The sequence below is a fragment of the Phyllostomus hastatus genome, unplaced genomic scaffold (assembly GCF_019186645.2).
Source record: "Phyllostomus hastatus isolate PE091 unplaced genomic scaffold, TTU_PhHast_1.1 phas_scaffold_1674, whole genome shotgun sequence".
In the NCBI taxonomy this organism is placed as follows: Eukaryota; Metazoa; Chordata; class Mammalia; order Chiroptera; family Phyllostomidae; genus Phyllostomus; species Phyllostomus hastatus.
In genome coordinates, this window is record NW_025334011.1 from 31436913 (window position 1) to 31449560 (window position 12648).

At 42.1% G+C, this 12648-nt stretch overlaps 1 protein-coding gene across 3 annotated transcripts; it reads left to right on the forward strand.

The window, feature by feature from the left end:
- The first annotated feature begins 717 nt into the window (after positions 1-717).
- Positions 718-12288, forward strand: ANKRD16 (ankyrin repeat domain 16). 3 transcript variants are annotated; one of them, XM_045858108.1, is made up of 7 exons: positions 718-1042; positions 3452-3672; positions 5030-5072; positions 7971-8079; positions 8781-8942; positions 10138-10216; positions 11299-12288. In XM_045858108.1, exons 1-7 carry the CDS (start codon positions 723-725, stop codon positions 11454-11456), a joined length of 1092 nt encoding a protein of 363 aa, XP_045714064.1. In that variant the 5' UTR covers positions 718-722; the 3' UTR covers positions 11457-12288. The 3 variants fall into 3 exon arrangements, with proteins under 3 accessions (XP_045714064.1, XP_045714065.1, XP_045714067.1); XM_045858109.1 differs by having other exon boundaries at positions 3452-3579; XM_045858111.1 differs by lacking the exon at positions 10138-10216.
- Positions 12289-12648: the final 360 nt, after the last annotated feature.

Genomic DNA, 12648 nt, shown 5'->3' on the forward strand with positions numbered 1-12648 from the left:
CGGCCCCTCCTGCCCGTGCTTCCGCTACGGATTAGTGGCCAATGGAAACTTTCCCAGAGTTCCTCCGAGCTCTCGGGGACCTACGGAGCGGCAGCAGTGGGGTGGAGGTTGCTTACGGTTTAATGAGGGCTTGGCCGTGGATCGGGACGTGCGGGACCCCACCCCATCCCCAAGAGCGGCGTCTCCCTGGTAAAGAGTGTGGGCGGTGGCTCCCAGCGGGCTCCTTCACCAGTGTCTCGTGGGCGCGGAGCTGCCATCCAGTAGGCCAAAATCGGAGCTCTTCGCTAGTGCGGGTACCTCACTAACCCCCTTCCCTGGAGGAAGTCAGATCCCGGGCTGCCCCGATACGACGCAGAGTGAGAGCGGTCCCCGACGGGCGCCAGGCGGCACGACGGGCACGGGGCGGCCAGGTGGTGGGTTTGACAACAGCTAACGCACTATCCAGTGGTTTGCCCCAAAATGAAACCCACATGGGCGGCAGCTTCCCTAAGTGCCGCGCTTCCGGGAACACTGCTTTGCCCACACCTGGAGCACAGGTTACCAGCGACCTGCGAAGCGAGTTTGCAGGTGCACTAACCACCCAGCCTAGGGAAGCTCGGTCTCTTCCCGGCTCCACCCCTGAGTGGGGTCCAGAGTGAGAAACGGACACCCGGGTGGCGTACAGTACGCCCACCCCAGGGCAGGTCAGGGGACTCTTGACACCTCGTCTGGCCCCAGTGACCATGGCGGCACCCGGGGACCCGAGGCGGCTCTTCAGGCTGGTGCAAGAAGGCCGGCTGTGCATCCTGCGGGAGGAACTGCAGAGACTTGGGGGCGCTGGCTGCCCCGGGCTAGCGGGCGACACCTTGCTGCATTGCGCGGCCCGTCACGGGCGTCGGGACATTCTTGCCTGTCTGGCTGAGGACTGGGACTTGGACATCGAGTCGGCCAACCGAGACTACAAGCGGCCTCTACACGAAGCTGCCTCCATGGGCCACCGGGACTGCGTGCGGTACCTGCTGTGCGGGGGAGCCATGGTCGACTGCCTGAAGAGGGGTGACTGGTAGGTGGCGGAATATTTAGGGGTATCCAGAAAGATACCCCTTTCCCGCAGAATCATAGATTCTCATTTACTTTGCCTCTACTGCATAGCTTCTCAGCCTTCCCCATTAGGACACATTGTTCCTACCCTTGGAGAATCAACTGGTCCAGGCATTTGCTTCCCTTTAAAAAGCAGGGAACAGTACAGAATATTACCAGATAGAATAATATAAAACAATGAATTGTCTGTACTACATAAAACGTGAGCCCCAGGATATGTAGTTCTTCTAGGGACATCTAGGTAAATGATTACTTCACCAATGGCATTGACTTAACTTTTTATTTTGAAATAGTTATAGATTCACAGAAAGTTATATTCAAGGAAATGTTCAGGGAAGTCCCACATGCCCTTGCCCCAGGCTCCCCCAAAGTTAACATCTTACACAGTTACATCATAATAACAGAACTAAGAAACTGACATTGCTGCAAACAATATATTCATTCACAGTCCACCAGATTATACATACACTTGTGTGAAGGTGGTGCTCTCTGTGTTTTTGTTATGTATAAAACCTTGCATAACCACTTCCATAGTCAAAGATACTCACGTTTACTATCACACAAACCAATTGCATTTTGTTAGACCAATGTTTTCAGTACTCCCTGAGTCCGGCTCCTTAGAGATTATGAAGGCCTTAAGATTCATAACATAATGAAGTTCTTGCTTACAAGTAATTCCTGATGTGATATAAATAAGAAACACAGCATACAACCATATGCAGTAAAGAGTATTTACAGTAATGAGGGGAGTAGGCCCGGTTGTGTTTTGAGGGTTGCACTTTGGCTGTGACTAAGCACAAGATTTATTTTCTTGTGCTGCTAGTAAATTGATCTAAAGACAGTTCTAAACCCTGGCGGGATGGTTTGGTTGGTTGGAGCTTTGTCCCATATACCAAAAGGTTGTGGGTTCAATCCTGGGTCAGGTCGCATACCTAGGTTGCAGGTTTGGTCCCTGGAGGCAACTGATCCAAACTCTATCTCCCTCTCCCTTACCTCTATCGCCCCCTGCTCCCACTTCCACTCTCTCTAAAATCAATAAACACCCTTGGGTGATGTTTAAAAAAATAAAATATGCCCTAGCTGGTGTGGTTCAGTGGACTGAGCACCAGCTGGCAAACCAATGGGTCCCTGGTTTGATTCCCAGTCAGGGCACATGCCTGAGTTGCAGGCCAGGTCCCCAGTAGAGGGCACACCAGAGGCAATCACATGTTGATATTTCTCTCCCTCTCTTTCATCCTTCCTTACCCTCTCTCTAAAAATAAATAAATAAAATATTTTAAAAAATAAATAAATAATAAAATAAAATAAAGACAGTTCCAAGAGGCAATGACCTCATATATTCCTTAAAGTAATTCTTCAGATAAGGAAGGAGCCTCCAAACACACACACACACACACACACACACACACACACACACACTCTAAAAGGAGGAGGTTTATTTGATCATGTATTTGGGATATGTGTAGTCACAGTAAGACATTTTTCCCATTCTTACCTTTTTGGCTTTCTGAAATACATTCTCTGCTTTTCCAATTATCCAGTTATACCTTGCTCAAGATTCATTCCCTCTGTGAAGCTCCTGAAGATTTAAGCCTTCATTTATCTGGGGTTTCCCCCCATAATTTCTCATTCACTGTCATTACCACATTACCTTTTTTATAATGAAACTTTAGAGATCATTCAAGTATAGTGAGCTCCCACTGTGTGCCAGACAGAGGTTCTTACCCTGGGAATGAGGAGATAAACAAGACCTGCCCCTGCTCTTCAGAAATCATAGCCCCTTTGTTTTGCAGAGAAAAAACCAAGACACTCATGGAAGTGAAATGGCTTACCCCAAATCATATGTTCACTCTCCTATAGTTGTGGACACAAGTCAGTTCAGAAACTTATTGTAATCACATTGCTTTATTTGCTTCACCAGTGTATGCTTTTTATGGCTAGATGCTGTGTCAAATGCTCTTTTTAAACTCCTTTTCAGCACAATGTAATTAATAAATGGTTTCTGACTGAAGTGGTTGGGATAAGGCCAGCAGAGTACTTCTTATGCAGTATTCTTCAGGACATACTTTATGGTTTGTATTAGCTCAGTCCAGATTCGGTGCCATACTATAAACTAGCTCAGGAGCAGCTTTGCCTCTTCAGTATCCCCTTCCTGTAGGCGTGCCTATATCACAACCATTTTCCCCTTGTTATTTCACCCAGGGTCATCAGGATAGGCAGAGAAGTTGCCAGTTTTTCCAGCTTCCAAGACTGCTGAGTTCTCTAGGTTTTTCATCTCTATGAAGGATGTATGTTTCTCTAAAAACCTGGTCACACCCTTCTCATGTCTCAGCTGCCCCTCCACCTGACAGCTTGTCCTATTTGGCCTCAGGACTCCTCTGATGATGGCTTGCACAAGGAAGAATCTTGGGGTGATCCAGGACCTTGTGGAACATGGTGCAAATCCACTTCTGAAGAACAAAGATGGCTGGAACAGCTTCCACATTGCCTGCCGAGAAGGTGACCCTCAAATCCTCCAGTATTTGCTCACTGTTTGCCCAGATTCCTGGAAGACAGAGAGCAAAATTGGCAGAACTCCTCTGCACACGGCAGGTATGGTCCAGAGTTCGGCAGGCATGCAAGCACAGATGTGCAGCTTGCCTTCCCAGCACTGGCGAATGTCACCAAGTTGGAGGGTTTTGGAAAAGAGATCAGGGAATAAGAGCTGCTTTTGGGTGTTTTGGCATATACTTAGTTTCTGAAGCTAATGCCATTTGGCACTTAACATGCTCTTCTTTCTTATATTAGGTCACTGTTCGTGCATATCATTCCTACTCTCCCCAGCTAGATGGCAAGCTGGTTCTGTTCCTCACTAGCAAGTTTCCTCATCAGCAAGATATTGATGATACTGATACCCATATCACAAGGTTCTTAAAGGGTTTAAGGAGACAGATGTATGTAAAACCCATAACACAGTGCTTAACACGTGAGCACAGAACTAGCTGCTACTACCTTATCATTTCTACATTGTTTGTATTATTAAAGGCAGTAGGAAAAGAGATGGTTTTTTTAAATATCCTCAGCAATACCTACAACAGCACTACCCATTTAAATAAATATGGGTGCTTATAATTAATACTTGGATCTGAGTGTATTTGATTTATCTAGTGATGATGTCAAACATAAATTTGGGGCATAGCTTTCATTGTTTTGAATAATTATTCTTAATTCTGAATTATCTATTTGTACAGTATTTAAAATTAGTAACAAGCAAAAATGCGATGGCATAAGATGAAATAGATGTTAATGAGCTCAACAATCCAGACCAAGAAAGTTAGAAAATAATCTTCAGCCTTCTAGAGAGTGCATTGAGTTACAATACAGGATTGTTAGTTTCTCTAAAAGTCAATGCTCGTGACATAATATAGCTTAGAAAATAAGCATGCATTTGTTCTACCTACAGTGGGCAGGTAGAGACCAAGGAATTCTTTTTAAAACTTTGCCAGTGGGTAGCAAATGTTTCCTTGCTCGCAGATTGTCCAGCAAGCTCCCCTACCCTTCTGGAGAAACAGCACCCTGTCGTTCACACAAAGTACTAGAGCACAGAGAGTCAAAAATCTTTATTATTGACTATAGTTATTTTTAGTAGGAGAATTAAATTCCTGGTTATTTTGTCATAGATTACTCTTAAAATGTTTTACATTTTCTAGGCAGAAAAAAGTGAGGAGATAAGTTTAGGACTGAAAATTTGTTGTAAAAGTACTAAAAAAGAGAATCAGTTTTGGCTATAGACCTATTCAGTAAAAACATTCTTTACCAGTTATCCAGCCAAATTTTTATTTATGTACCTAATATAATTATACTTTCCTGTAAGTCATAGCTAAAAAATGGGACAGAGACCAGTGCCAGGAGGAAAGAAGCCTTTTATATGTCCACCTAAAAGCTCTAATTCTCCACTCTCTTCTCCCAGCAATGCATGGCTGTTTAGAAGCAGTAAAGGTGCTTCTTCAGAGGTAAGAATAAAACAGCAAATTGAGGAAGATACTTGCTATTTATGACAGTTAGTATCAATGCTACATGAAGAACTCAAGCAAATTGTTCATAGAGCAACTAAGGCACCAAGGGAGAAGTGAAGAAAGGATATAAGCAGATAGCTCAACATAAAACAAAAATAGCTGACAAACATGAGAGAAGATCATTCATTTGTCTGTTAATTCAACAATATTCATCTATTTATTCAGTACCTATTATGAATTGTACCAGATGCTGGGGCTGCAACAGAAATGAGACAATGTGGCTTCCCTCTCATGGAAGTCACAGACAGTGCACAAGTCGTGCTAGTCTAGCGACCATTACAAAGAGTTGCAGGATCCCTACAGGAGCATATGACAGGAAGACACAACTAGGTTTAAGAGTAAGGAATCTCAGCCCCAGTGATATTTAAACTGTGACCTGAAGGAGGCAGACAGTAGGAAGCAGGGGGGCACTCCAAACAGAGGAAACAGTACCTGGGAATGCTCAGAGCCTAGAAAAAACATAGTACACATAAGAAACTGAAAGCTCAATATACGCTGAAGCCCGTAATGATGGGGGAATGGTGCAGGGTAAGGCTGCAGAGGAAGGCCAGGTTTTAGGCTTTATTCTAAGCATATAAGATTCCACTGAAGTGTTTTAAGCACAGAGATGGGTGGTAAGAAATCTGCATTTTTCAGAGATCCTCTGATTGCAAAATATTGAATGACTTGGAGGAGAAGCAACAGTGGGTGCTATGAAGGTTGCTGGGAGACTGTTGGGAGGCTGTTGTAGTTAGACAGGAGAGAAACCGTGGTTGCTGGACTGAGAAACTGACTGTAGGGATGAAGAAAAAGATTTGGAGATGTTTACATAGAATCAATAGATCTAGGGAAATAATTCCATAAAACAAATGAGGGAGAAGGAAAAGTCAAGGATCACTTCCAGGTTTCTCACTTAAGCAGCTGGTATGATCATGCTTGTGCCATTTACTAAGGTAGAGAGCAGTGGAGGAGGAGCAGGTTTTGTGGGGAAGATGCCAGTTTCACTTCTGGACACATTGAGTTGGATGTACCTGTGAGACATCCAAGCAAAGACATCAAGGGGACAGTCAGAGGCACAGATATGAAGCCCAAAGGAAAGGTATAGACTGAGATAGAAATGTGGGCCTTATCAACATAGAAATGATGACTGAATTCATAAGAGTACAACAGATTACCTGAGGAGACAATATATAGTAACACAAGAAGAGAACTTAATGCAGTACCTTGAAAGCACTGCTTATGTGTAAAGCTTATCTGCTGCATATTGGAACATACTTGGTTGTCTGGAAATTTTTAAGTATTCATCCATTGAACAGACATTTTTTAAAGCACTTCCTATGTGTTAGATGCTCAGTGGTAAGCAAAACAAACAGTTCTTTCCCTGTAGGCTGGTGTGGAAGCCAAGTGTAAGCAATCATAGACATAAATAACATAAAATTATAAATTGTAATACAGGTATCCCAACTTTCTGAAAGTTCACATTATCCCACTTTGCCTTTACATGAGACCTACATTACTACCTGTTTTCACTAACCAAAAGAAATCCAAAGAGGAAATTTACTTAACAAGAAAAGCAGTTACTGTACTAATATAGGTCTTTCATAAAAGTGGAGTAAGTGGTATAGGTAATGCAAACTTTCAGGAAGCTAGAGATACCACTTTATGCCATTTTGGCTTACAAATGGTTTCATAGGAATGCTCTACTTTCAGATAATGGGAAACCTGTAATACTACAAAAAATGTATACAACGGTGTGGGGAAGCAAGGGTACTGTTGATGCAGGAGAGAAGACAGGCCTCTGTGAGGTCACATTGAAGCTGTGATGATAAGTTGGTGTTTGCTGAAGAATGGAGAAATAATGTTCCAAGCAGGGGCATTAGCAAGTGCAAAGGCAGCAAAGATCTGGGCAAATGAGAGAGCAGTTAAAAAGCAGGACCGTGAAGAAGGTAGGAGAGAAGATGACTGGACTTATGGGAGGTGAGACTGAGAAGATAGGGCAGGAGGTTGAAGGCAGGAACGGGAAAAGGAGAGGTGGGACAGGAGAAGATAGGCCAAGAAGAAGGTATGATCAGGAAGGCAGTGGGGCAAGTAGGATTGTAAGGAAGGTAGGAATGTAAGAAGATAGGATAGGTAGGAGGTGGGACTAAGATGATGATAGGACAGATAGGACCAGGAAATAAGCAGGACCTAGAAAAAAGGACAACCAGGAAGAACACAGTTTGCTGTAAGCTCGGGGTATGTGGGTGAGAGAAACCTGGAGAGGTAAGTTTGTGCCACATTATCTTGGCCACCAGAGGTTGTGCTGAGGTTCCAGATTTTGTGCTTTGTTTTTGGAAAGTATATAGTTAAAGGTTTTTAACAGGAGTGGCCACGCCCAAATTGCATGGTGAAAAGATTATTCTGGTAGCTGTGAGAATGGATTAGCAAGGCAGAAGCCAAGGTGAGGAAAATGGTTAGGAGGTTATTGTCTATTGACTTGGTCCTAAGGGGAGAAAGCAGAGATAAAAAGATACATTTAAAAAAAAATTCTGAAAGCATTGAGAGGTTTTGGTCATATATCAGTCATGAGGGCCTAGGGATGACTGCGGGGCTTCTGGCACGAGAAGCTGGACAGCTGCTAGTCCATAACGTGGGGTGACAAAGGTTACAGGAGGAGCAGATTCACTGCCAGAAATGGACGCATTGTTGAAGACCTAAGTTCTGATATTGAGATGGGTGGAAAGAGGGAGAGTGCTCTGGATTTTCACAGATCATTTGTAGGGCATGTCACCTACTGCAGGTGGTCAAGACTAAACTGTTCATTGGGTCTGAAGCAGTGGCTTTTCTCAGCTTTGTTATTTTGGGTTTGGGCCCTAGGTGTCAGTATGAACCAGACTGCAGAGACAAGTGTGGCCTCACACCCTTTATGGATGCAATTCAGTGTGGATACATCAACATAGCCAGGCTGCTCCTTGAAAAACATAAGGTATAGTAATGGTTTGGTTTTATTCCTTTGTTATTTCCTATGAGTTTAGGTCATAGGATAAACAGAAGTTATAGTTATCCATATCCTGGGTTCAAATTCCTGCACTGCCATGGTCCCCACATGGGACCCCTTGACCTCTTTGAGCGTCAGTATTTTTATGTGTAAAATGCTGACAAATTTAAATTCTTCAGAGGGTTATTCTAAAGGATAAATAATACAATGTACATAAAGCAATTAGCAAAGTAAGATTTTAATAAACAGTGGCTGTTTTATAGTAATAACAACAAACTCCCCACTGAGTGCACTGTTAGCACACTTTAAAGCAGTGGTCTCCAACCTTTTTAGCACCAGAGACTGGTTTTGTGGAAGACAGTTTTTCCACAGACAGGGCCGGGGGAGGGGGTGAAGGGAGGGTGGGGAACAGGAGGCAGAGCTCAGGCTGTAATGTGAGCAAAGCTTCCCTGCCCTTGTCTGGTTCCTAACAGCCAGGGGTTGGGGACCCCTGCTTTAGAGCATTAAATCTTAACCATTTTATTTGTTTGTTTGTTTGTTTACAGAGTCTTTTAAGAATCTGACAAAAGCTATATAACATCATCCCAGAAAAATGCACATAACCCATTAAGTTTAGCTAAAATGTCAGAAGATCTGTGCACCCAGGTTTCTCTGCTTATTTTTGTTCTTATCTCTTCCCAATCTATTAGGCTTGCATTTCTGCTGAGGATTCCCTGGGGGCCCAGGCTATACACAGGGCAGCAGTCACTGGGCAGAATGAAGCCATCCGATTCTTGGTCTCTGAACTTGGCATTGATGTAGATGTGAGAGCTACATCAACCCACCTCACAGCACTTCATTATGCAGCTAAGGTTTGTTTTTTTTTTCATAAGGCTGTCCTCAGTTCCTTAGGCTTGCTTTACTCCACTGATGAACAGCTCCACAGCCTTTTTCTCTGGCTCCATCTCTGTGGAAGAAAGAAATTGCTCATGATATGCTCCCGAAATGTTCATGATTCTGAATCCCCATGTCCCTTTAAATAGAAACCTGCCTTTTTATTTGTTGCTAGGTAGAAACTGAAAACACTCCTTTTTCCATAAAATGCCCAGAGTTTATGTTTCCTCCAGCCCTTTTTTGTTTTCAAGAATAGTGTTATTTGAAGCTATAAAATTCCATTGGATCAAATTCCTAGCTCTCTATACCTAAGTAGATTTCAGAAGTTAAAATTTCTTTAAGGCAAGGGAATTGCATTTACTGGCCTCTCCGATGTATAAAATATTTAATACATGTAAAAAGTTCTCACTATAAAAGCAGCTGCTTATATTCTCCCATTTAAATACTAGGAGTCTTTTGCTTATTGTCTTTAACATAATTGGCTACTTTCCTTTTCTTGTTTTTCTAGCAACAAGAATAAATATTTTCTGGCGAACTACACATTCTTGCCTGCACTCCCCTGAGAAAGTGGATAGATAAACGAGGGTGGGCTATGAGTGTGATCTGTGGCCACGGGGGAGGGAGAGTGGGACACTGTTGGGTCTACCCACAGGAAAATTGAACCTCCAACCTTAATTTTAGTCTCACCACACACTAATGGACTAATTGGTGAGACAGAAAGTGTATGAATTACCTCATGAATGATAATGCCAGCTATGGTAAGAATTCTACCCAGGAGAAGTGACCATCTTTTCTAGTTTATTTCTGCCCTGAAGATTATAGCAAAGCATGTATGTGCTTGAGATGATTTGGAATTGTATGTTCACAAGCAATCACAATAATTACACTCATTACACTGAAGGAAATCCAACTATTTTAGTTGATAGTTTGGCCTACAAAGTTGACCATCTATATTCTAATAACTATTAGAATATAGTTATCACCAAAATCTATCTTTAATGATTTATACTGGAATTTGAGTGTGATGTAATGAGTTTTCCTTTAGATATGAAAATTCAGCTTTAGCAGTTGAGAATTTTAGAAAAAGGACCTAACATATATATATATATACACATTAGTGTTTATGTTGAAAGGTCCTTGTCACAGTGATAACAAGTTTATTTCAACCCTCAGGAAGGACACGTGAGCACAGTTCAGATGCTCGTATCCTTGGGTGCTGACATTAACTGTAAAGATGAAAGAAATCGATCAGGTACGACTTCTGTGTGCCTTGGAAATTATCAGTCAGTGGCATGTAAACAATACATGGACTTTTAAAAACATTTTTTTTACAGTTGTACATTTTTTTAATCCTAACTAATACTGAGCTAATGCTAGCTAGCAACTTCCTTAAAATAACATCTGTGTTTGCAAAGCTATAGAACTATTGCTGTTACCATGGCAGTGATGGTGACTACTATTCATTACTACTGTTATTACTATTACTGTTTTTATTTTAAACTGCAACAATATATGTGACATAAAAGCACTTTTTATTTTCACCCATGATGCTACTAGCTATCCAGGTATTCATTCTATAGATTCTTCATAGGTCATCTCTCTTTGAAATGTATGTAAAAACTACAGCCATTACAATTTTCTTAATTTAGGGCTCAAAAGGGTATTGTCAGAGCTAATTGTTTAAACTCGGACTTTAAAATAGACCTCAGTAACATTCTCTGCACCATTCTTCAGGAGTTTAGTGGGAGCTTCATGATGCTTCAAAGACTCAGAATTTTAAAAAAAAAAAAAGCCTCATAGATAACTAATTACTCACTGTCCCGCCACAGAAGGTGGTCACTAAGTCCAGGGACATGGATTTGTCCTAAAGATGAGAACAGAGCCAGAGTCCCTCCAGTGCTAATTTCTAACCAGAACAGGAAGATTTGTCAGCCATTTTTGTTTTATTGCTTTTTGGGGGGGCGAGGGAGGGGTTTGGACACGTTATTCTTATTTGTGGTGATATTTTTACTTACACAGAAATTTCACGAAACTTTGAAAATGTTTTCTGTACCACTTGAAGTCTCCTACTTCTCATAAACTTGCTTTGTTGCTTTAGACAAGTCTCTTAAATCCTCTCCAGTTGGTCTTGTTATTTTTAAGCCATTTCTAACCCAATCAGGTTAAAAGGGAGAATGTTTTATCTAGTATAGGCAGTCATACGGGCAGATTATGGAAAAATAAAACCTGTACAATTGAAAGAATCAGTATTTTTGTTAGGAGCAACCTACCAACCAGGTCAGTATTGCTTTGGGGATCGTGCACTAAGTTCATGTGACTTCTTTCTCTATTCAGCCCTGCACCTGGCCTGCGCAGGTCAGCACGTGGCCTGTGTCGAGCTTCTTCTGCGGTCTGGGCTGAGGGACTCTGCAGACATCACAGGCACCCTGGCTCAGCAGCTCACACGGAGCGCAGACATCCTTCGGCGCTTCAGCCACAGTGTGACAGCATGAAGCTGTTTCTAAACAAAGGCAATAAACTCATGGTAACTTCTATCCTGCTGTTTAGTCTTTACCAGGTTCAGTGAAATCTCTGCCCTCCCTCTCCTACACTCTCTACTGCATCTGAAATTTGCAGAAGATGTGGACATTGGCTGCCTAGCTGGGGACAGGCACACTCAGAATCTCTCCTTACCTGCATTTCATCATGGCCTTCAAGTAGACTAGGTGTTTGTGAAGTCAGTGTCTGGGCTCCTTAGAGAAGCATGTAATGTGCATGAATATAATATAGTATACATACTTTTATATATGTATGTTTGTGTATGTGAAATGTTTTATGGTAAATATTATATGGTTAGGCAATAATAACATTTAAAATATAACAGATTACTATTAGCTTGAATAAATAATTGGCCTATTTACTTTCTTTCATAGTCATTTTCTTGGTTGTTACAATGGTTTTAGTTGTAGCCAGGAAAGAAGTGCTTACAATCTGTTTTATTTACACAGACATTTGCAAGGAATTAATGAAAACATTTCTGTATTCTAGGCACTGCTAGTTAAGCTATGCTTTGATCTTGAGGTTATTATTTTTTTTATTAGACAAGTTCTATATTTAGTCCCTTAGGAAAATAAATACACCTAAAAATGCATCTAAGATATTTTCAGAACTTTTCTATTACCTCAGTGAGGAATGGGGTTTGTTGTTGAAGCCTGCAGGGTGCATCTGTCCCATGCCACCTGCCGCTGAAGCCTGTGACTGTGAAGGAATGAACACTTGATGTTGTACCTTCTAAAAAATTTGTAGCAGTTTAAACATATTAAAAATAGGATGAGTCCTCAGGCATTTGGATTCTTTTCCTTTTTGCGGGGTGGGGGGTGATTTTCTCTGAATTGCAGAGGATAGTAATTAGTCCAAGTCAATCTGTGGAAAGATCAACTGCATTCATCACAAGCAAGGCCTGGTCCCCATGTTCGGTGTAATCCCTTAAGAGTTTGTCACACACCCAGCTATTCTCAGCGGTGTGCTAGGCTAGGTGCACAGCCAGAAAATCCAGTTCTTCTTCATTATTCCCAGGTGGTACTGGCTGAGTCTTGTCCCCAGCAATCAGGTAAACATCTGGCAGTAACATAACTTGATTATATAATCTTGTGACCTCTACGTCATACACATTGCATCTGCGCTGATTCAAGCTGCAGTCATGGT